The following is a 23,980-nucleotide window of genomic DNA, read 5'->3' as shown; positions in this document are numbered from 1 at the left end:
ATTAACTTATTTGACACGTACTCCTTTTTCTACAACTGCCATCTATTTTTTCTTAAAATTGCTGACAGTTTCCATTCATTAAATATGATTTCATTTAGCCTTTTATTACATATGGCCCACATAACATAAAACAATCTTTTATCTGTTTTACTAACATATTCCTTACTTTTATGGCTATACTAGCCATACATAATCAGCCATATTTGTTTTATTTGCCTCCTTTATATTTTCAAAGAGATTTTCTTTACATGATTTTCCCCACAATATTGTGACTCGTAAATATTGTAAGAAAATTGCCACAATATATACAAATTCTTTTACTGAGTTTTTATATGACATATTTCCCTTTACTGGTAATTTATTAATCACTAATCTCCATAAAAATCTTGATATTCTACTTGCTTATTACATATGCTTTTTGTACTTTTTTAGATTTAACTTTTTTCATTTGCTAGCTCAGCCCAAAGATTAACATAATATTTATCATGATATTTTTATACCACACTTTCCTCTTATTTTCTATTTCAATTTTTATTTTCCTTGATAATATTTCATTAATTCATTTAAACATATTTTTCATCTTTTGATTTTTTTAACAAATCCAATCCTACTTATATTTGTACTTTAGTAAATTTACTACTTACTTTTCATTTTTGCCATTTATCCAAAACAAAACTTTATACAATTTAAAGAACCAGCCTAAACAATAGGGTTTATTAATCCTAAACCTCCATCTTACTTGTCCATGTATAAGACTCCTCTCTTCATTGGATTCAGTCTTGAACCTGATATGAAAAAAAAAAAAAACTAATTTTGTAGCATTTCTATTTCATAGATTATTGGCAACATATATACACTGGCTAAATATGCAATCTTTCCCAGTATAACTAAATTAATCAAATAAACCTTTTTATTAAACAATAGCTTGTATGTTTTCCAAAAACAATAAAGCTCCTTTATATTATCTAGTATCCTATTCCATTGCTCCTAGCTTACATTTTTACCCCCAAATTTTATACCTAACACAGAGATTAGCACCTCTCATATGCATATGTATACCTCTGACTAATGCCTTCATTCATAACTAATGCAAATAATATACTACTTTTAGGATATCTCTAATGTATGCCATTCTTTGTATCTGTATCTTCATTTAGCCATCCATTCAATAGAATTCTTACGTTATTTTTACATTATGCAGAGCAGCATACATCCTTAATTTTTTTACTTATGTTATACTCTTCCACAATTGCCCACAAAAGTTCATGCTGTACTGTGTCAAAAGCGTTATTTAAATCTCATCTCATAATCATGGACTCACCAGTTCTGTTTATAGTATCATCCACAATTTTCCTTACTATGAATAATACTTCCTAACATCCTTTTCCCTTTAAACTATATATGCTATCTTCCATAATACTTTTCATTGTACTTTCCATTCACTTCTGAATTATTTTCATAAAAATCTTATAATCTGTATTGTTCAGTACTATAGGTCTCCGATTTTTATTTTTATTTTTATCTTTCCTTTCCCATAGAAATTTAAGTATACCTCTGCAGAAATCTTTATACATCAAAACTTAATTTAATCACTTAAAATCCTTATAAAATTGGTATCCATTCCATCTGATCCTGAAACTGACTGTTAATTAACTTGACTACGTACCTTATCTAATTTATATAAATGAATCTTATTTCCATAGCCTTGTTTTCTTGTTCTGTCAAGTCTTTAACATGCCATTCTTTTTTTGTACTTCATCTTTATCTTGAAGCATTTTCTTTCCATAATTTATTACAATACTCATAATTTGTTCCTGAGATTTTCTTAGCTCTCCTCTATCATCTTTTATTTTTCTCATTATATTAGTATTCTCTTTAACTATGCTACACAAACTAATGCATCTTTTTTTAGCTTGTAGATAACATCTTTGCTAAAATAATAATTCTACAATTTTCTCTTGATTCTTTTCATTAATTCTCAGTTCTATGACATAATATTCTCTATCATTCTTTTCCAAATCCTTTAAAGCAATCATGCACATTGTTTTATATTTTTTCCCCCACTTTTCTTATATCTGACTACCATTATAAAAATAATTTTTATGTTTCAGTCTCTATGCTAACAACCACTCAGACCAGTTTTTAACACACTTTAGTGGAAATGTGTCTTTCCAAAAACACATACTTTTTCCATTTTCATCCCATAATTTCTTATTTATTCTTTTTATTCCATTTCTGAATCTAGTACACTCCTTATTTTCTTGTATTTCTATCCATATGGCTGAGTGATCTGAAAAACATGTTACAAGTGTCTGTCCCTTAGCTATACTTAAACCTTGTAATATAATAAAATAATCTATTTCCATCTTAGATATACCTCAACTATATGTCCACAAATTATTCTGAATCTTTAAATTGCCACATTTTCTTAACATTACTTCCTCTCTTCTTCTTTTTTCCTCACAAATCACAATTAAAGTCCCCCATTATTATTATATTCATATAAAGTTGCTGCATATTATACAATTTTATGAAATACATTTTCCCTTTCTTTACTTGTAACATAGGCATATAACTCTATAATCCTATATATCTGATTATGTCTTCTGAGATCTACAATAGTTAATCTTTCCATCATTGCCAATGTTTTGGTCAATATCATCACTGACTTCCTACAAAGTGCAACTATGCCTGGACATAGTTCTTTTTTTAGGTTCCATATCTCCTCCCCAAAGTCTCTTGGGTCAAAAATCTTACATCTTCCAATATTATTATGTCAGTATCACACTACATCAATTTAGGATGCCTATTCCTGATAACTGTTTACATTTACTGAAAGCACTCTAAAGTTGTCATTATGTCTATGTTATAGGTTACCAGAAATTGTGTAAATCTGAAATATTTATCTCATTTGCATGATCCACTTCCTTTCTTTTTCTCTTTTACACGTATCTGTTTTAACTTTCTTTTCCTGTGTGTTACTCTTTTGCCAATAGATTGTTTTACCTTTCACTGTTTTCCAATGTATATCTTCCTCATCACTTATTTCAGAACCTTCTTCTCTTTGATTTTTCTCTTTATCATTATCTCTACTTTAACCATGGTCTTGCTTCCTTACTTCCTCTTTATATTTTATTGGGACTGTTTCTTCTCTTCATATACTGTCCTCACTTTTGATTTCTTCTTCCCTTTTCTCTAGATTATAATTGATCCGTAAATGTCCAATTTTGTTATGTTTATAACATTTCAATTCACTCTTTTTTGCATCACAATGTTTCCCCACAAAACATTTCATCTTAAAACAGTTACTTAACAAATGACCATCTTCACCACAAAAAAAACATGTTTTTGGTTGTCCGCAATATTTTACAACACGTCTGTTACCTCTACATTTATCATACTAGGGATACAAACTATTTTTTTCTCCATTTTCAGTACAATATGACAATCCCATCCTCCAGTCCATAATTCTCTGTTATCATAGACTTTCCTAATGTCCATGACTTCTTTACAAAGTTTGCTTAAATGTCTCTTGAAAGTCTCTTTCTCAACTTCACTTCAAAATTGACAAGTATTTTCTTTATTTTTTCTTTGTGAAATTCTTTAACCACATAAGAACTCCATAGATTACATGTTTTTTTTCTTCTCATACTCCCCCAAAAAAACTTTACAAAGCAGAACAAGTCTCAAATATAATATCATAAAATGTCTCTTTATGAATAAGAATAAAAGCTCTTACCTCCTGCGCCTTCACTCCCAATGGAACCATTACATTATCCCAAATGTCATACCTGTCCATTTCTTTTTTTTCTTTGCTCTGAATTCTCACCATAAATTTCCTTTGATTATTGACATTTTATTTCCTCTGTTCATCTCTCATCACTTTCCCTGCAGTTTCTTTAACGGTCTCTACATATGATTTCTTTGTCTGGCAATCTTCTTTCAAAATAGCTTCTGATTCCTCTGAATGAATTTTGTCCATAATTTCACCCCATGAAACATCTTTTTCACTCTCTGGCTCACTATGCAAAAATAATTCACTGTAAATATCATCTCACTACCCTTCCAACTACAATTGTTTTGATTGTTTGCTTCTGATAAACAAATTCTGCTGAAAAAGTTCCTCAGAATCTCGTAGAGCTTCAAACACTGCACTGGCATTCACTTGTGTGCTGTCCACCATCTTGGAGCTCCTTGATTGCTGTTTTGTCCTTCACCACTCTCCTAGGGATGGAACAAACACTCTCCTATTGAGTAGGGAAGTTCCCTGATGCCCTGGCCAAATTTCCCTTAGTTAGCATGAATACCACTCCCCACCCCCTAAACAGAGACCATTGCCTTAGTGGGACTAACCTGTCAACAAAGTGTAAATAAGTAAATAAATAGTGTGGCACCCAGAATGATAATGTATACTCTGCGCGCAGTCAGTTTGGTATGAAGTTGTACCCTTAAGATACTTCACTCTGTTCCCTGCAGCCATTGTCTCCTTTCCACATCCCTGATTAGCTCCATATAGTGCACAGTACAAAAGGGGGTTTAACAGCCACAGTGCACAGAATCACGAATGTGTCAGCATGTAGTCAGTGCACCCCAGATTTAGACATTCTGGTTCTGAGAAGCATCACATATGCCATTCATTTAATTTATGCATTCAACATTGCACTGATGGTTAAGGCATACTTTAGGGGTGGAGCAGATAAGGCACACAACAGGCAGTAACTGTGCACACTGCAAGTCCACAGACTGTTGCACCCAGTAAATTTATAGGGCAGTGTTAGGCGTGTGGCAGCAGAAAGTATGGTTGCACAGCACTGCAGACCATGCACTGTACAGGTGTAAAGGCTCATGTTTACCTATTAGGAATTTGTTATTGTCAAAGGAGTGCATATCCGTGCAGACAGAGCAGGTCCTTAGGCAGGTAGATTACATAAAATGACACAGTACAGCACACCATGTAACCTACATGTGAATGACACAAAGGCCATCAGAAACACTTGTTCATCCTGTAGAAAGGCAGGATGCATTAAGACATGTCTATGTTTATGTTTTTCTTTTCTTTCTTTTTTTTTTTTGTTCGGTACCCTTTTTGACTATCAAGCTTCCTTCCCTCTTCATTGTGCTGAATTGTCCCATTATTCCTTCTGGAAAAGGCTCAGCTTCACAGTTTATTATTTCTCTTTCTGTGGAGGCCAGTCTCAAGCCACTGGGAGTATGGCTGTCATCCTGAAGGTGACAATGACTTTTTTTTCCCCTTCCTAGCATGTGAGTATATTTGCTTGTCAGACTGGACAAGTAATGCAGAATGTCTGGAGTGCTTATAGAGTTACCCACTCACCATTCTTCTGCCCCTGCAAATCCTGGCTCCTTCCTTCTGAGTGGCAGCCTCTATCAATGGACAAGCCCTCATGCTCCCTCCCGTCCAGGATAGGCTCATCCATCCAGTCTAAACATATTTTTTACAAGTGATCCCAGAGCATTATCTGCTTAAGTTATTTTTAGAATCATTCATTAGTCAAACAGGGGTTGAAGGAAAAAAAATGGGACTACAGGGTCAAGTGTATTAACAAGTTCATAATCCTAACCCTCTATGATAAACTGCCAGCCTGTCCATTAAACTAGCAAGCACCGATTAGCCTGTCTTGAAGTGTTGCTGTCCAGATAAATTACTGTGGAAAGCTATGGTTTATATACACTTAGTTTTTCGTTTCCTGGTCAGTCAACTGAGTTTAGAAATGTCTGTTTTGAGACATGACCCAGGAGAGTACATTATAAAAATGAAAACTATGTAGATGAGGATTATTGTTAAGGGTTGGTATAATGGTTAAGGTATTTACCTCACAGACATAAGGTCCAAGGTTTGATTTTCACCTTTGGGCAATTTGGCTAGGCTTAAAATGTCCCACAAGGGCAGCTAGCGTAGTATTTATCTATGAACCTATGAGTCATGGACAGCAGTGACTGGGCTTAATTTGTTGTTATGTACTAGAGAAGCTAAAACTTTAATAGGGAACTTCTTTAATTCCTTCCTTCCTTCCTTTTAACTCTGTTTATATCAAAAATGATATACTGAAGTCTTCACTCAGGCGTTACTGTTTATACATGTATATATCTGTTATGTTTGCAACTGACTTCAAATTGACCAGATCTGAACTGATAAAAGCAAAGCAAGACCTGTAAGATTTTTACAGCTCTTCACAATTACAGACACTACAAAACTCTATCATCAGATTTATTTAAGTTATATACATATTAGATAAACAAAATAAATCTTGTTGGGAGGTGTTCCACTTGTAGTCTCTGGCAAACTTATATCCTTGTCTTGCATAAGTATTGATAGTGAGACAAAGCTACTTGCCCTGGACTTTCTGATATTGTTATTTTGCTTGTTTTTAGGTCCAAAGACATTCATGTGCAATTTGGGCACAGATAAAAGGTAAGAACCTCTTCAATTAATGGTCATTTTTATTTAACATTAAATGGAGTACATTATTCGCCATAAACTTAAGGAAAAAAACAAATGCGCTTGCATAAGAGTTGAAGGGTGTGCCACTGTATACATACAATGTAAACATTTTTTATATGTAAAACCTTGTTTACAAATGTACAGTCTGATTTCACGTACATATTGTACCTGTCAATAAGGGCTGGTTTGAAGAAGCTGCAACACACCTATTGGGTCATGAGTAGGATTTTCAGGGCATGAGACAAACAAGTGCCTTTTGGGATTTTTTCCTTCAGTTATATGTAAAGAAAACTCAGAAACATGCTGTTGTCTGCTTTCACGGTGGTTTTCTTTTTATTTGTTTCTGTCCTTCAGACAGACATGTCTGAGTTGCACTTTCTGAGAGAGGACTCAGCTCTGTTTTGTTGGTTTCAGTCCTTAATTTCATGGAATGTGACAAAAATGTTAGCTTAAAGGAACATATTTTTTTTGATAACCTTTTTTTACATTTACATTTTCATCCATTTTGTGTTAGTAGTGTGTATTTATGGTGACTAATTGCTGCAAAATGTTGGATCTTGTGATTCTGGCATTAGCTATTGCTTGTTATGCCGTTTGGGGCTTCTCAAGCCCCTAGATGAGACGTGTATGTATGTTAATATGTGCGCATGTATGTATGTGTGTATGAACAGACTAAATTATTTACATTGTTAGCACTGCAGATGTGCTGAACAAAACTGTTACTTCTCATAGAATATCTAGACTTGACATAGCAGCAGCATAAAAAGCTGTGCGCACACAGAATTTAAGCTCGGGTGTTTAGTTCTTACCTGTTTAACCAAGTGATCACATAGCATTACTTGTATGACCATTGCAGGAGTAAACAAAAGAAAAAGTTCACAGGGTCACCTAAAACACCACTAAACAATGAAAGTGTGACTCAAAAGGTGACACAATAAAGCCCAACAGATGGCTGAAATCCACTCCAAACAATTTTAATGGGCAACCAAACACAGCATTAACGTCAAAAAAATACATTTTCGTTTTAACAACTTCCTCAGATGTGGGTTAATGATCTTACAAGCCCCTTAAATACCTTCCCCAATTAAAATGTGCATTCAATTAAATTAAAACTGTCATTGAAAAACTTTTGAAAAAAGTTTTTTTTTTAAATATTACAAAAAACATTCTGATAAACCCTGAACAAGTCGTTTAGTAAAAAAAAAAATATATTGCACAATAAATCTGTTAAAAACTATTCTTCTTTAAATGCAAATGTTAATGAACTGATAAGTTAAAACCTCTTACTAAATACAGAAGAATCTACACACAATTTGAACACACATATGAGGAAGTTGTTAAAACGAAAACGTATTGGTTTGACTTTAATGCTGTGTGTTTGGTTACCCATTAAAATTGTTTGGAGTGGATTTCAGCCATTCGATGGGCTTTATTGTGTCACCATTAGAGGAGTGCATTGTCAGTTACTAATATGAAAATTCATCCCAACAAATAATATTGCAATGAAGTAAATAGCCACTTAACAGTGAGGCAGTTTTGCTTTATGGCAGGGAATCTTAACTCATCTCTACTTAAATGTTTATGGAGGTAACAGAATAGTTTATTTAGCCACCTGCCTAGTTTGTAGTTCCTTCTATGTGGGGAAAACAGAAAGAATGATGAAAAGAAGGATCTATGAACATATTTATGATATGGCAGTTGGCAAGGAAACTAGTGCTTTGTTGAAACATTCCAAGGTATGCACTAAACCTAAATTCTTTTTCCTTGTGCTGGAACAAATTAAAAATGACATTAGGGGAGGCCCATGGGAAGAGAAGACAGAATTTAGGGAATTATGGTGGCAAGTCACCCTTGAAGCAGGAAATTTTCTTGGTTTAAATGATTATGTTTCAATATTGCCAGTTTTGAAATTAAGGTCTGCCAAACTTTGAAAGACTTGGAATGTAATAACATGTTTAGCCAGGAGATGGCACTGTTCCCTTGTTCTTTTTGCACAGCTTACAACGCTATGCAAAATGATCAGTTATATATATATTTTAACTTATATTTATACATATATATTTTTTTTAAATAATTTTTAATGGAAAAGAATATTATGTTTAACATTTATATTTATTGCTTATTGAGATCTATTTATTGAAGGTACAACATTCTATGGGAATGTATATTTTATGTCAATGTGGTTTTAAAGGAAGTTTTAATATTCATGAGCTTTGACTAAACATTCATTGTTTTTTTTTAAATGTATTTATGTAATTTCATTGATTCTTCATCAATTAATTGAAGTATAAAAGATTAATTGTTTTAAACACTGGTCATCTGATGAAGTCTTATCTATAGAGATGAAAAGGCAAATTTGGTGTGTAAAGGCATTTATGGAGTGTATTTTCTGCATGGTGTGGATTAAATAAAGGAACTATATATATCTCGTTCGAGTATCAGCTTTCCCTTAGCACTCTTTTGCTTAGTTATGGAGGTATCAGTCAGACTACCTTCTTCCTGAGATATTGCAGTTCCCACCCCTACTTCAGATGGAGTGGTGTATATAGTAAAGTGTTTATTTTAGTCGTGGGCCAATTAAACTGGCTCTAAGCACAAAATAGTTTTCAGCTGGTTGAAAGTCTAATCTGGTGCTCTGGTACACCTTCCTTATATGGGGAACTTACCTTTTGTAAGATTTGTCAAAGGACAGGGTGTGGTAGCACAGTGGGGTACAAATCTTCTAGCCTGCCAGCCATTAAAATGCTTTCACTTGATGTTTGGCACTGGGTATCATCCAGTTTGTTGCAGCTTCTATTTTGTGCATTTAAGTCTAAAGACCCCCTCTCCTAATCACATATCCTAAATATCTGACTTATATTCATGCAAAGCTTATATGTGAAGTTATTAAATCTCGCTGTTTATTCTCACTGATGGGTTCGGAGCCGACACGGCTGATAGCAAAGCTCAAGGTTTGCCAGTAGCTCGAGACCAAGCCCCTTATCCCACAATGCACTGCTGGAATTACCTCAGATCTAGTTTGCCACGGCAAGGGAGATCTTGGTGATCCAGCTTGCTCGGACCATTTGTGGGAAAGATAACAGCAAGTTTATTACTTTTTGTTACTAAAATAGTTGTGCGTTTATATCAGGTTGTTTGTTAATATAATCTATAGTTTATGTAGTTTTAAACAGTTTAAATAGTTAATGCCCTGTTGGCTTCTTGGTTAGTGTGGGCCTTTAGCCCTATTTACTCTTATTAGTCTTTCTAATAGTCAGGGTTCTTCTCTGTGGGCCTCTCAGCCCTATATTTGTAATCTGTAATTATTATAGTTAGTGCCCGGTTTGGGCTTAGTAGCTTTGTGGATCTTTACAAGTGAGTAAGGACTTTTCTGTCTTACTATTTTAAGTTTACTGTTTGTTACTATGTTGGATAAAAAGGAGAAATCCCATCCTAAATCGGGATTCAAAAAATGCCCAGATTGTGGGCGAAAATGTCCGTCACTGACGGACACATTCAATGTGTCTACTGTCTGGGGGCTAAACACCTCCAAGACACTTGCAGCATTTGCCATTCCATTTCTTCAAGAGTCCTCTTGGAGAGAAGGAGGAATATAATAGACAGGGGATTGCTACAGCAATCCTTTTCTGAGGTTTTGAGTAGCCATGAGGGTACTAGCTCGTCCTGCAAATCCTCAAAATCCAGATCTTCAGACAAAGTGACAAAAAAGGCAAAAATTTCAGAAGGAGGGTCATCGGTTCCACAGACCTCAGAACCGAGTGTACCTTTGATTCGGAGCCAGCTCTCGGTTTTGGAGCTGGTCTCTGAAGTTCGTTCTTCCCCTCTGCTCCAGTCAGCACCTTTGGTGAATTCAGCTAAGTCCTCAGTCAGCCTTTCAGATTTGGACATGGATCGGCTAGTGCAGAAGCTTTTACAGGCACCAGGACTTGCCAAATTGTTGTCGACCCTGACCAGCTCGTTGGTGCCGAAGACCATGGAACCGTTTTTGTCTACTCCTCCTCCAAGCCGTACTGGACTCTCAGAGTCGAAGGAAACTGAACCGATGGTTGTCGAACCCTTGGAGCCAATACCCACACCGGTGTTATAGGCTCCATCTACTCGGATGTCCTCAGCACCGACCAAGGACTCTAGGAGCCGACGCTCTCCCATCGGGTCCGGGGAGGATAGTTGAACCGATTTGTTGGTGCCGACTCTTCCTCTCGGGGTTTCGGCTTGGATGAGCTCGGCTCCTACCTCGGGTTCGGAGCCCAGGGTTTCGGTGCAGGAGGATCAGACGGTACTCTCGGGTCCGTCCACTCCTTCTCGTCGGAGCCATGGTGCCTTCGATGCTATGAGGAGAGTTTTGCCTCCAAAGACAATGTCAGCATCGGTTCAGCCTTCCCTCTCCCCTCAAGCTCCTGTGTCTGCTTCTTCATCTACCAGTCCCTCTAAGCATAGAGACCCCGAGCCTCAAGTACCCCTACAGGGCATTCCCTACTCTTCTGAAACCTCCCCAGATCCCCCCACTGAGTAGTTGCCCAGGAAGAGACTGTGCAAGAGGAGGCACTTAGACTCCCCACAGGAGTCTTTGACATCTGACACGGACTTAGATGAGTCAAAAGGGTCCCCTCGATCCCCCTCTGAGGATATCTCCTTTGCAGAGATACTAGAGATCCTTAGTCAGAGGGGCGATTGGCAGTCCAAGACCCCTACTGAGGATGAGTCCATGCTCTTGAAGGCTTTTGGGTCTCAAACTTCCACTTCTTGGGTGTCTCTGCCTTATGACAAGCTCATGGAACTGATTTCTTGTAAGGCGTGGGAGTCACCGGATGCCATGGAACCTGTTCCTCGTAAGCCCAATAAATTCATGTCTGCCCCAGTGGACAAGCCATTTTTGGTAAAGGGAGTGCCTGTTGATGCCATGGTGGTAGCTGCAGCCACCAAAAAGGAAGTATTTGAGACATCCACCTCTATCCATCCCCCTAACAGAGATCCTAGGGTCATGGATAGATATGGGAAGTGCATGTTTAGTTCAGCGACTTTTTCTCTGCGATCACTGAACTACTTAACCCACTTTATGAGACTACAGAGAGATCTCCTGAAAGAGCTAGGAGATACTCTCCAGGGTATGGTAGCTGCAGAGGTGGCCAACAAAGTCAATGCCCAGCTCACTACCCTAAACTCAGTGGTAAACTCGTCCATGCATCTCATATCCTATGCAGCTGATGGTTTGAGTAGAGCAGCTAGTTCGGACATTGCTCTTTGAAGATAAGCCTAGATGCGTCTCTGTTCCTTTGCGGAACCCTTTAAGTTTTCCTTTATTAATACCCCATTCGATGGCTCATCACTGTTTGGGCCCAAAGTAAAGGAAACTTTAACCAGGTGTGAGCAGGAAGGCAACACCTTATCTGCCATTGGAATCCGTTTTTCGACCCCTACTCGGCCCTACCCCAAGGGTCCTAGGGCAGGGAAAATGTGGTTCCGAAAAGCACAGGGAGCCTTTCAGGACACATGTGGAGAAACCCCCTCTAAAGGCAGAGGAGGGGTTATAACAGAAGACACCGCCCCCGTGGCAGAGGGGGTCCGCAGCAACAGGGTGACAGGGGTCAGTTCTCTGATCAACCCTACCAGTGCCCCTGAAAGGGGGCCCGACTGTTCAGCTCTGGAGGCAGTCGGGGGTCACTTGTCTTTGTTCCCAGAAGCCTGGCTAAACATAACATCAGATACTTTGGTACAAAGCATCATTTCCAGAGGATATTTCATACCGTTCCCCCCCCCCCCCCATTCCTATAAAGAGAATCCCAGATGTTCTACCCAATCTCAGGGTACAAGCAATCATAGAGGTCCACAGATTGCTAGAAAAAAGAGTCTTCCAACCAGTCCCAGCAGACCAAGTTGGATTCGGAACTTACTCAAGATTCTTTTTGGTACCAAAGAAAACAGGGGACTGGACACCTATCTTGGACCTCAGCAGACTCAACCAGTTCATAAAGAAAGAGAAGTTCCGAATGGTCACACTTCAGTCCATTCTTTCCTTCCTAGGGAAAGGCGATTGGATGTGCTCCATAGATCTCAAGGATGCGTGCTATCACATAAAGATGAACAGACGCTCCAGAGATCATCTGCGCTTCAGGCTGGGAGCCAATCATTACCAGTTTCGAGCCCTGCCCTTTAGTCTCACTACAGCCTCCAGAGTGTTCAGCAAATGCATGGCAGTGGTCACGGCTCACCTGAGACATCTAGGATTCCAGGTGTTTCCATACCTAGACGATTGGCTCCTCACCGCTACCACCAGGCATCAATTGACTCAGGCAACACAATAAACTCTGACACTCTGCCATCAATTAGGCATTACAATCAACTTCAAAAAGTCTGCCTTATCACCATCGCAGCATACCGTTTTTATAGGAGCAGAGTTAGATACCTTAACTACCACTCTACGTCTCCCTGTTGAAAGAGTCTCTCTTCTCCACCAAAACGTCAGCCCACTGGTGTCAAAGAACAAAGCTACAGCAGCAGAGGTATTGAAGGTGCTAGGTTTGATGGTGGCAGCAATCCTGGCTATACCACTCGCAAGGATGCATATGCGAATTCTTCAATGGCTCCTTTTCGCTCAGTGGTCTTACCAGAAACTACCAATGCACCACATGATTCTCATCACGGATTCTTGCAGGAGAGACCTTTGGTGGTGGTTGACGTCTCTTCATGTCACAATCGGAAGACCCTTTGTTCCCCCCCAGTAGCCACTGTGACCACGGACGCTTCCCTGATAGGGTGGGTGGGGCATTTTCAGTGAAAGACTGCCCAAGGCACATGGACAGATCAAGAATCACATCTGCACATCAATGTTCTAGAGTTGAGAGTGGTGCTTCTGGCATTGCAGTACTTTCAGGACTCTCTCCCTCTAGGAACTATTGCAATTCAGACGGACAACATGTCAAGTAGTCTGGTACTTCAACAAGCAAGGTGGACCCAAGTCTTATCCCCTTTGTCGAGAAGCCCTCAGGGTCTGGCAATGGGCTGTGTCATCCCAGCGGTTTTTGTTAGCAAAGCACATCTCGGGGAAATCCAACGTGATAGCGGACAAGCTAAGCAGGGCGATATTGCTCCCTCATGAGTGGTCTCTCAAACAACAGGTTGCGAAGTTGATTTTCCACAAATGGGGCCAGCCTTGCTGTGACCTTTTTGCCAGCCACATCAATTCAAAATGCAGAAGCTACTTTGCCCTAATACCACCTCCCGGTCATCCCCTGAGAGATGCACTTTTACACGATTGGCCCCCGGGTCTCCTTTATGCATTTCCATCCTTCCCATTAATACCCAGATTTTTACAGAAAGCAAAATCACTGGAAAGGACTGTTATACTCATAGCCCCCTACTGGCCTCGACAGATTTGGTTTCTGTTTCTCCACCATCATCTGTTGGAAGATCCATGGATCCTGGACCCAGTTCCATACCTTCTGACGCACCCATCAGGGACCTTCATCCTTCACTGCAGTCCCTGAAACTGACTGCTTGGCTAATCCACTTCCCCCAATTGCCAGGCTTCATTCAATTTCAGAAGATACAAGACAATTTCTCTTGTCTTCTCACAAGCCATCTACCAGGAAATTATATGACAGTAAACAGAAAAGGTTCTCAATTTGGGCCAACATGCAGAACATTGACCCTTTCTGAGCTAAGCTATCTTCTTTTTTAGAATTTTTGACAAAAATTTTTAAGAAAGGGGCAGCAGCTGCTACAGTTCGAGTTCAGTTAGCTGCCATCTCAAATTTTCACCTTGGGTTTGGTGGCTGAAATGTTATGAGCTATAAATTATCTAAGACTTTTCTTAAAGGCGTTCTTCATATGAGACCTCTGATCAAAATTCCCTAATCTCCCTGGAATTTAAACCTTATTATTCTTCTTCCTTTTGAACCAGCATCTTCTTGTGATCTCAAATTTTTATCCTGGAAAACAATATTTCTTGTGGCCATTACTTCTGCCTGCAGAGTGTCAGAACTTCAAGCATTAACTATCAGACCACCCTACATGATTTTCCATGCTGATAGAGTATCTCTCAGAACAAACCCCTCATATTTACCTAAAGTCTGTTCTGAGTCAAATATCAATCAGGTCATTGAGCTGCCAGTCTTTTTCCCCAACCACTCTAGCAAATTGGAATACATGCTGCACAAACTTGATGTTCACAGACAGCTCAGATTTTATCTTGACAGAACTAAGGATATTAGAAAATCAGACCAACTTTTTGTATCCTTCTCAGAAGCAAAAAAGGCAATCCAGTGGCTAAAACAACCTTATCTAAATGGTTATCCGATTGTATATCCTTTGTTTATGAAAATGCGAGCATACCATTAACACAAACCTAAGGCTCATTCTACCAGAGCCATCTCTACGTCTTCTGCTTTTCAAGCTAAATTGCCCCTTGACAATATTTACGCTGCAGCCACTTGGTGTAAGCCTCATACCTTTATCACACATTACAAAGTAGATAAGGCTTCAAGGGGCAGGTCTTCCTTTGGTTCCACGGTACTGAAGAACATACTCCCATGAGCCACCCAGGGTTGAGGGTGCTAGGGACGCTACCCATCAGTGAGAATAAACGGTGAGATTTAACAACTTCACATAGAGAAGTTATGTACTTACCATAACGTTCCATGTGAGTTGTTTATCTCACCTTTATTCTCACGTCCCTCCCTCCTTCCCCCTCCTGGCTGACTGTTGACTTAGAGGCTAGTACCATCCTGGTTATTCAATATTTCTTCTTCCCCTTTGGGAAGTGTTCTTGGTAGAAATACATAAAAGGGTTAAGAGGCTTGGTCTCGAGCTACTGGCAAACCTTGAGCTTTGCTATTGGCCGTGTTGGAGCCGAGGATCGGCTCCGAACCCATCAGTGAGAATAAAGGCGAGATAAACAACTCACATGGAACATTATGGTAAGTACATAACTTCTGTTTTTTAGTAGCTCTTAACGGTATGTCTCGCTTGTCTTAAGCATTCCAACATAACTTGTACTTTGGAAAATATATTTTCCATCTTTCTCAGTAAATAACCATGTCATCAAGGTACAAAGCTAAGTACCTAGCATGAGGTTTTCAAACTTTATCCATAAACCTTTGAAAAGTGCCTGGAGCTCCATGAAGTCCAAGTTGTAAGATTGTGTAATGCAAATGACCTACAAAGTTGGAGAATGCAGTCTTCCATTTGGCTTTGGGGGGAGGGGGATCTATTAGCACACATTGGTCAAATGTAGGAAACAAGCTGAATGCAGAAGCTTCAATTTCCATCAATGATTATAACACACTCGTGATATATCTGCTCTGGTTTTCTCTTTCCATCCTGTCTTGCTTTGTAATTTATTTTGTTCATCACCTCAAAGGGTTCTTGCCATCTTGGTAGGAATTTATTTTCAACAGAAGGAATTAAGGCTTTTTTTATTTTTTCTTGCAATGGACAAAACTTAAAGCACTGCCCTAGAGTTAAAACAATCATTTGCTTCTAAAACTTGATCATTCAACAATGCTAACGAAAAAGTTTTGAAAACAGAAATTTGAACACTGCCTTAAAGGAAAGAATTTTTATTTATACCAAGCAACGGGTCAGCTTATGAATATTTCTCAGAAATCTATTTCAGGATGGCCCCATCATGAAATTTGTTCCTCTGTCCCTGAAGAATGGATCCCATTCTACCATGAAACTGTAATGTATGTATCACAATGCTTATTACAAGTCCTTTTGATGTTAGTCAGAAATCCTTGTCAGATCCATGATGCATAAATATGTCCTATTAATGGCTGCCACATCACCATTAATGATAACAATATAACAGACCTTTTGTCACCATCGTCATCATTAGCCCCCTTTTTCCCATTTTCTACATGGGGTCGGGGAATCTTGTTAACTGTCAGCATCCCTCTCAATTCACTCCTGCCTTCTTCAACACTCATGCCTGACTGTTGCAAATCTTCTTTCACACAACAATTCACCTCTTTGCTGGATGTCCTTGTTTCCTCTTAAATTCTTCTTGGCTGTCCCAAATCTTTTTCACCAGATTGTCTTCTGCTTTTCTGTACATATAATCTATTCTCTTTGATATTTTCTGCAATTGGAGCTTCTTTGGCTTCTACTTATGTTCTCATTTCTTCATCTGTCCCACAGTGTGCATCCTACCACCCTTCTCAGGCACTTCATTTCCATCAGCTCTAGCTTCTTCATCTGCTCTGCCTTTACTGCCCAGGTTTCTGTACCATACAGTAGTACTGGTCACACCACTGTCTTGTGCACCTTACTTTTCAGCTTCTTTGGAATTCTTCTGTCATAGACTACACCTGAGACTCAATGCCAGTTAGTTGCAGCCCCTCTTCCTTCTTCCTGAATGACCTCTTCATTCAGACCTCCCTTCTCCTCTACCACCCTTCCCAGATACTTGAAGCTATTTACCTGTTCTGTTATCTTCTCTTATATCTCAATTTTGAGATTCTTCTGATTTCCCCAATTTACTGCCATTACCGCTGCCTTATCTGTGTTTTGTTTCATCCCATGTGCCTTCAGTGTTGCATTCCATTCCTCTATCCTCTGCTGAAGCTCTTGCTCAGAGTCTGCCTGTAATGCCACATTATCTGCATACAGTAACTTTGTTGCTCTGTCCCCTCCAACCTGTTTGCTAGTGTAGTCCATCGCCAGTATGAACAGCAGTGGGCTCAGAGCTGAATCCTGGTGTACACCCAGTCCCACTGGAAACCTCTCTGTGAGGCTGAACCCTGTTCGTACTTGAGTCATTGGGTCCTTGTACATAGCCTGTACTAATTCTACCAATATTTCAAGGACTTTGAACCACCACAGTACTGCCCAGATCACCTTTCTTAGGACCCTGTCATATGCTTTCTCCAAGTCTAGGAATGACCAGTTGAACTCTTTCCTCATCTCTAGCTTCTTCTCAACTGTCTGTCTCACTGCAGACATTGGGTCAGTTGTGCTGCATCCTGATCTGAATCCAAACTGCTCATCTCCCATCTTACATTCTACTACTCTATGTATATTTTTATCAGTCACCATCTCCAGAACTTTCATGCAGCGTGGTAGGAGTTTGATGCCTCTGTACTGCACAGAGTTGTGGATGTCCCCTTTGTTCTTGTACACTGACAAGAATATGCTTATTCTCAAGTCATTATGGATACACCTTTCTCTCCACACTGCTATAAGTACCCTCAAAAGCCATTTCTTTCCTATCCAACCCAGCATCTTTATTATATCTGTTGTGACCTCATCTGAGCCTGCTGCTTTCCCTGACTTCATTTTCCTTAGTGCTATTCTTACTTCATCTAAGGTTGGCTCCTCTTCTTTTCTCATTGTAGGCTGTTTCTGGGGCACTATAGCTTCTGTGGGGTTTTCCTCATTCAGAAGCTGCTGGAAATATTCCTTCCATCTGCCTTTGATGTCCTGTGGACTGGTGAGCAAGTTGTTGCTGGCATCCCTTATGAAGGGTGTCTGTTTGTCTTCCTTATCTTTGTGCTTGCTTTGCAATGTAATAAAGTTTCTTTGTACCACCTACTGAGTCACTTTCCAGAAGTTAGTAGAGTGCCTCAGATGCCCTATTCTTTGATATTGCAACTCCTTTCTTAGCTTCTTTGTTAGCCAACCAGTATTTCTTCCTATTGTGGACAGTCTTTTTTGTCTCCCATTTTTTCCTGCACTCCTTTCTTTTGATCACTTCCTGGATTTCTGCATTCCATCATCAGTTTTCCTTATGTACCTTATTTCCATACCTGGCTCAGCCACATATCTGTTCTGTAGTCCTAACACATGCTATTTTGAGGTGCTGCCATTCTTCTTCAACTCCATCTATTTCCTCCTCTTCTTGGGGTGCTATAGCCCTGAGTAATTATTTGAACTGTTGTACTTTCTCTCCAATCAACTTCCAGTTCTTCAACCTGGTCTTTGTTGACATTAGAGCCTTTTCTGACCACTGCTTGCAGCTGATTGTGGCAACCAGTGGTTTATGCTGTGGGCTTACTGTTTTACTGGGGGTGACTTTGCAATCGTGGATTCTGCCCCAGTGCCTTTTCCTTACTAGGAGGAAGTCTATCTGAGTTGCATGTTGGCTACACTTGTATGTGATCTTGTGACTGTCTCTCTTTCTGAACCATGTGTTGGCTACTGTCAAGCCATTTGCCAGGCAGAAGTCTAGAAATGTTTTTCCTCCTTTATTCCTGTAGATCCAGGCAGTCCTCATATCTTTTTCTGTCTGTTCTTATATGTGAATTCAAGTCATCCATTATCAACACCAATTCATGTTGTTCTGTTTATCCAGTAGGTCCTGCAACTGTTGTCTGAATGCACTCTTTCCCTCACTGTCACAACCCTGCTGTGGGGCATAGGCTGAGATTATGAATACTGTCCTACTCTTACACTGGAGTGTGATTACCATGAGTCTGTCATTAATTCTAATGATATCCCTCACTGCTTTTTGAAGCCTCTCTGTCACCACAATTCCCACACCATTTTAAGTCTGTCCCCTTCCTGAGTAGTAGACTCTTGATCCCAAGCCAAGTGGCTTTGCTGCACTGCCCTTCCATCTTGTCTCTTGGATGCATAGACTGTCCAGCCTTCTTTGTATCATCATGTCATCAACTTCCAAGCTGTGTCCTGTCAGTGAATCTACATTGAGTGTAGCAATTCTCAGTTCATGTTTGGCAGGTTGATTGGTTTTACGTCCAGCTTTTACTCAACAGAGCAATCCCAGGTAATCCAGGCTGGGCAGCTAGACACCAACCGGCCAGTAGCTTATTTACCCCAGGCTGCTGGGCTTTATGGCGGGCACATACTGGCCAATAGGGGCACATACACCCCTCCCACCATTAAGATGTGTCGCTGGCATAGGTCAGAGTAGGCTGGGTCCTCAACCTACTTATCACTGGTAACTACCCATGCCTATTTTGGCAAAATTAGTCAACATGACCGTATCACCTAGAGCCATATTTTTATACAGTTGAGTGTATAGCCCTACCATGACACACACAGTCTGTGATCTATAGTCTCCTATCTTGAGGATACTGCGCACCACAGTAGATGCCCAATGTGGTTGGTCTGTACAGCCCTTCCCCCTGTAGGACACCATGTAGAGTCTGTGCTGCAGCCCACAGCTCCAGTCATTGCTGAGTTTTGAGATTGAAAAACTCAGCATGGTTTTCAGAGGTGGGAGGAACCCCGCAGAGACACAAGGAGAACATACAAACTCCAAACTGGCATTGGTCAGAGGTCAGGATCGAACCTTGTGCTTGTGCATGGGAGGCGAAGACCTTAATCATTATGCCAACTGGTCACCAAAGGTGCATTATTTGTCATTTCACAGGGATGCAATGCTCTTAAAAAGCATCAGAGGTCATGTTCTGAGAAAGTATTGTAACATGTGAAACAGTCAAGCATACAAGTAGTACTCTAAACCCATTCTTCATATGGTGAAATTTAAGGTGTTTTTTTATTATGAAGAAGTAATATATGTAGGTGCTTCTGAATTTAGACAATAGCTTTAACAGTCCAGAATGGTTGGTGTCATGTGACTAGTTTTCTACATTATATTCTTTTATCCAGAATAACTGAAATATTGACTAACGGCATAGTTTATTTATCTATTTAGTTATCTACTTTTTTAACTAGGTAAATTAACTAGTGCAAAGACTTTTTTTTCAGTTACGACCTGGACAAGGAAGCACTATCAGCTTTTCAAAACAACAGTTATAAACAGGATTACCTTCCATGTTAATTTGGAAAAAAAAAATACATTCAGAATACATTACAACAATCATTTGCAGTTCAATAACTGCAACAGTTTTTCGTTTACATGAATATTTTTGCAAATTACTGCATTCGGTACAAGGATACTAACACTAACACAGTTCTATAATTACTATAGTCATGCTTTTACATGAATGCTGTTTACATAAATCATTGCATTTTATACAAGGATACCAGCATTATGTATTTGCTTACATAACAGTCTCTATGTATCATTAGTGCTGCACAATTGTTTTGTAGAATAGCTTAGGTGCCAGTTCCCTGGACCTAACCTGGTTCCCTAAAACAGTTGCACTTATATTTGCTTGTGAGGTGTACTTTTGAAAAATTAGTGTTTTGCATTTTGTTTGCTAGACTGCTGCATGCTACTGGGATAGTTCTGTAGAAAACTGTTTCTGCTGCCATGGTATATGGGGGATGTTTGTAGCTATAGGGAGCATTATTTTTTAGGTTATACTAGGAAATGCTGACTTACTTCCTATTGAAATGAAGGGACTTGGAATGCTGAGTCCTGAAATAATGAAAAAAAAAAGACAAACTACAGAAGAAGAGTGAATATCAACATTGATTTTCCTCTTTAAACTTTTTTTTTTTTTGCAGGGAAGCAAACCCAAGAAATATATATGAATTCTGTGATTGCAATGCCTCAGAGAAAAAGGAATATTCTGTTAAATAGTAGTCTAGGATTTAATATATTTAAGTTTACATTTTCAGTCATTCAGTTCCCACATTTTAAACAAGTAGTTTTCCTTTTAAAGTGGGGCAGTAGCTTTCATTCACTACTCATAGGTTAGAGTATTTGGTAAAAAATATATTCTTACATCAATTGGTAATTATTTGCATGATATTATACTGGTGTTCCCTCTTATAATAAATTAATTTATTTATTGTATTTATTTATTTGTCTTTGTTTACTGGGAAAGTCCGACTGGGTAATATCCTTTTTCAGCCGAGGCCTGGGTAGAAAATCTCCATTTGCTTACATTGCATTATACTAAATTCCAGTTAAACACAGAGTAGTTACATTTTTGTTTACGTTTATACACATAACAGTAGTAATATTTATACATTCTAAGATTTTACAGAGGTGGAAGTTACTAAAGAGAAAGCCCATGTGCAACTTAGTGGATTGTACAGGCAGCAGTTATGTATGAAAACTGTTTTGTCATTTCAGTAAGAAGTTGAGAATATTCTGTTTAAGGAGAGTATTTGGAGAGTATCATGTGGTGAACACAAAGTCTCAACCTTGAGATGAGCATGTGCAGGACCAGGACTGGTTAAGATGTTGTTTAAGCAGTGGTTTAAAACTAGTGAGTTTGTTGGGAGAGTTTTACTTGTGTGGGGATTCTATTCCAGAGTTTAGCAATGCACTGAGAGTAGAGCGAGTCTCCAGAAAATGATTTGACGTATTTGTAAGTAATAAGAATATGTTACTAGAACAGAGATCCCTTGCTGGACAGTAGGGTAGTGATAAGTTTTTTAGTGCGGGGCATTTTTCTGTATTATGAATGAGTTTGTGTGCTGTAGACAGTTGTGAATATGTTAAGACAGTTGTGCAGTTCAAGCCAGTTTAATTGCTTTAAGCTAAGACAATGGTGGGTCTGAGTATTTTATTCTCAGCTGCGAGAGGGGTAATTTAGACAGATTATGTGGTATATCATACTCTAAAAGTGGAATGGCAACATTTTTGGCTATTGACAATGGCGCGTCAATATTTAGCATATGGAAAATTCTATAGGATACTTTTAGTTGCTGTTGAACTTTGATAACATGTTGTTCTGTGCTTCTGTCAAAGGTTAACTAGTTTTCTAATATAATGCCTACATATATTTTAAGTATGTTTGAGAGTCCACATACTCCTTTAGATCCTTGATGTTTGAGATTATGCGAGTCTCTCCTGAGTTCTTAATATCATGGCAGTAGACATTTGGGTATTAACTGTTAATTTATTAGAAGACAGCCAAATCCATTTCTGGGAGAAATCCTCTTGCAAATGACTATTTAATGTAATGATAATTTATGTCTTGTTGTAAACTCAATATCATTTGTGTACAGTGTGCAAATAATATTGGGGAGCTCATGTTATGGACTAGTGATTTAAACTGAGAATAGCAAGATTCCCAGCACTGAGCCCTGTGAAACTTCTTTTGCTGTACACCCTCTCTCTAAGATAATTTTGTTAAGATGTACTACAAACGTTCTGCTGTTGAGGTAGTTTTGGAATTACTGAACTACCTCTAGAGCAAATCAAGTTTTGCCCAGCTGTTGACATAGTAGATGGTGCTCCATAGCTTCAAAGGAGCATTGAAGATCCAAGAAAATGGCATCTGTGCATTGTCCATTTCTCATATTGCTATCACTTTGGTTACTTAAAGTATATAGGGCTATTAGTATACTATTGTCAGAGTGGAATCCTGTGAGTACATAATATTTTTGAATATATTCTTACGTTTGCCTGTAGATTAGCTTTACCCAGATTTCAGCTATAGTACTGGTGTTGGCAATTGGGATAGTCAGTGTCTGTGGTGAAAAAGCAATTTTGGAAATAATCAATGGTAGTGAGGGTTTAAAACTAGGTGGAATGGATTTGGTGGTGTGGGTGAGAATGAGTGTGTGCTGAGTTAGAATGGTGCTACCTATTTGTATCAATTTGATGTATAATGTATGAAAATCTGGGTTGTAATGATAGTATTTTATCTAATAGCTCCTGATGGTCTTTCTTGGCAAATAGTTCAATCACAGGTGAAGCTGTTATATATCCAAAACATGAAAAACCAAAAACGGCTAAATAGGAAAACCCAGAATTTGTTTAATAGTCACAAAATAAAAGCAATAAAATAACAGTTAGCGCTTTCGTCTCTAACCTTGAGACTTCTTCAGACTGAATATATTTAACATCACCAAGCATTTATATAATACCTAGTCATTTGATTAAAATAGTTTAGTGCTTTAACCCTTTGTGTTTCAGGTAAGCAACAAAATCTTCTCTGTTTTTTTAATCCTGGTGGATAACAAGCATTAAATTTAACTTGCCATAAATATTCTTTCCACCCTAATTCTTCCTCAGCATCAAACCTATTGTCGTAACTTGAAACATAATCTAAAACAATAAATTTAAAATCCACTTTATATTTAGATGAATTAATAATGCTTGCTTAAACCATTTTTGTCATACCAGCTGATATTGCATATCTGTGCTCATATATTCTCTTGTAAAGCTCTCTGGTTGTTCTACCAACATAAAATGACTGACAGGACATACACAGTACTAAATATACAACAAACTTAGATTTGCAAGTAAATCTGTCCAATAATATTCCAATTTATTCTGATTATTTTCTTAATCTCTAGTGAATCTATACTGTTTGCTACTTGAATGGTCATACAGCACATCAGCAGTTTAAGTTCTTTTTTAGAATATACCATAGAATATAGTGACACCAGTATAAATTATATAGATGTGATGATATCAAGAGAAAATGGTAAACTTATCAGCAACAGATTTATGCACAGAGGTTATCCAATGGAGATGGTAGAACATACATTGAAAACATTATGCAGTATTAGGAAAAATGAAGTCAGTGAGAAGGTGAACAACAAAAATGTGGATTATTGTTTGGCTATGCAACTATCAAACAGTATAGATTCATTAGAGATTAATAAAATAATCAGAAGAAATTGGAATATTATTAGTAGTTGTTCAGAATAACTAAAGCAGTTGGTAACAACCCTATATTTGTACAG

At 38.5% G+C, this 23,980-nt stretch overlaps 1 protein-coding gene across 2 annotated transcripts in view; it reads left to right on the top strand.

Annotated features, from left to right (window-relative positions):
- Nucleotides 1-23,980, top strand: part of SUSD1 (sushi domain containing 1) — a 1,084,671-nt gene that overhangs the window by 912,305 nt on the left and 148,386 nt on the right. For both annotated transcript variants that reach the window (XM_044061072.1, XM_044061071.1), the window contains one exon: nucleotides 6,394-6,433. In XM_044061072.1, the coding sequence (XP_043917007.1) occupies nucleotides 6,394-6,433 (40 nt within the window). The remainder of the gene's footprint in view (nucleotides 1-6,393; nucleotides 6,434-23,980) is intronic.

Source organism: Protopterus annectens, chromosome 2.part0 (genome assembly GCF_019279795.1).
Source record: "Protopterus annectens isolate FY-2018-M chromosome 2.part0, PAN1.0, whole genome shotgun sequence".
NCBI classification, from domain to species: domain Eukaryota; kingdom Metazoa; phylum Chordata; order Ceratodontiformes; family Protopteridae; genus Protopterus; species Protopterus annectens.
Note: the sequence above shows the minus strand (reverse complement) of the source record. Positions and strands in the feature narration are given on the sequence as shown.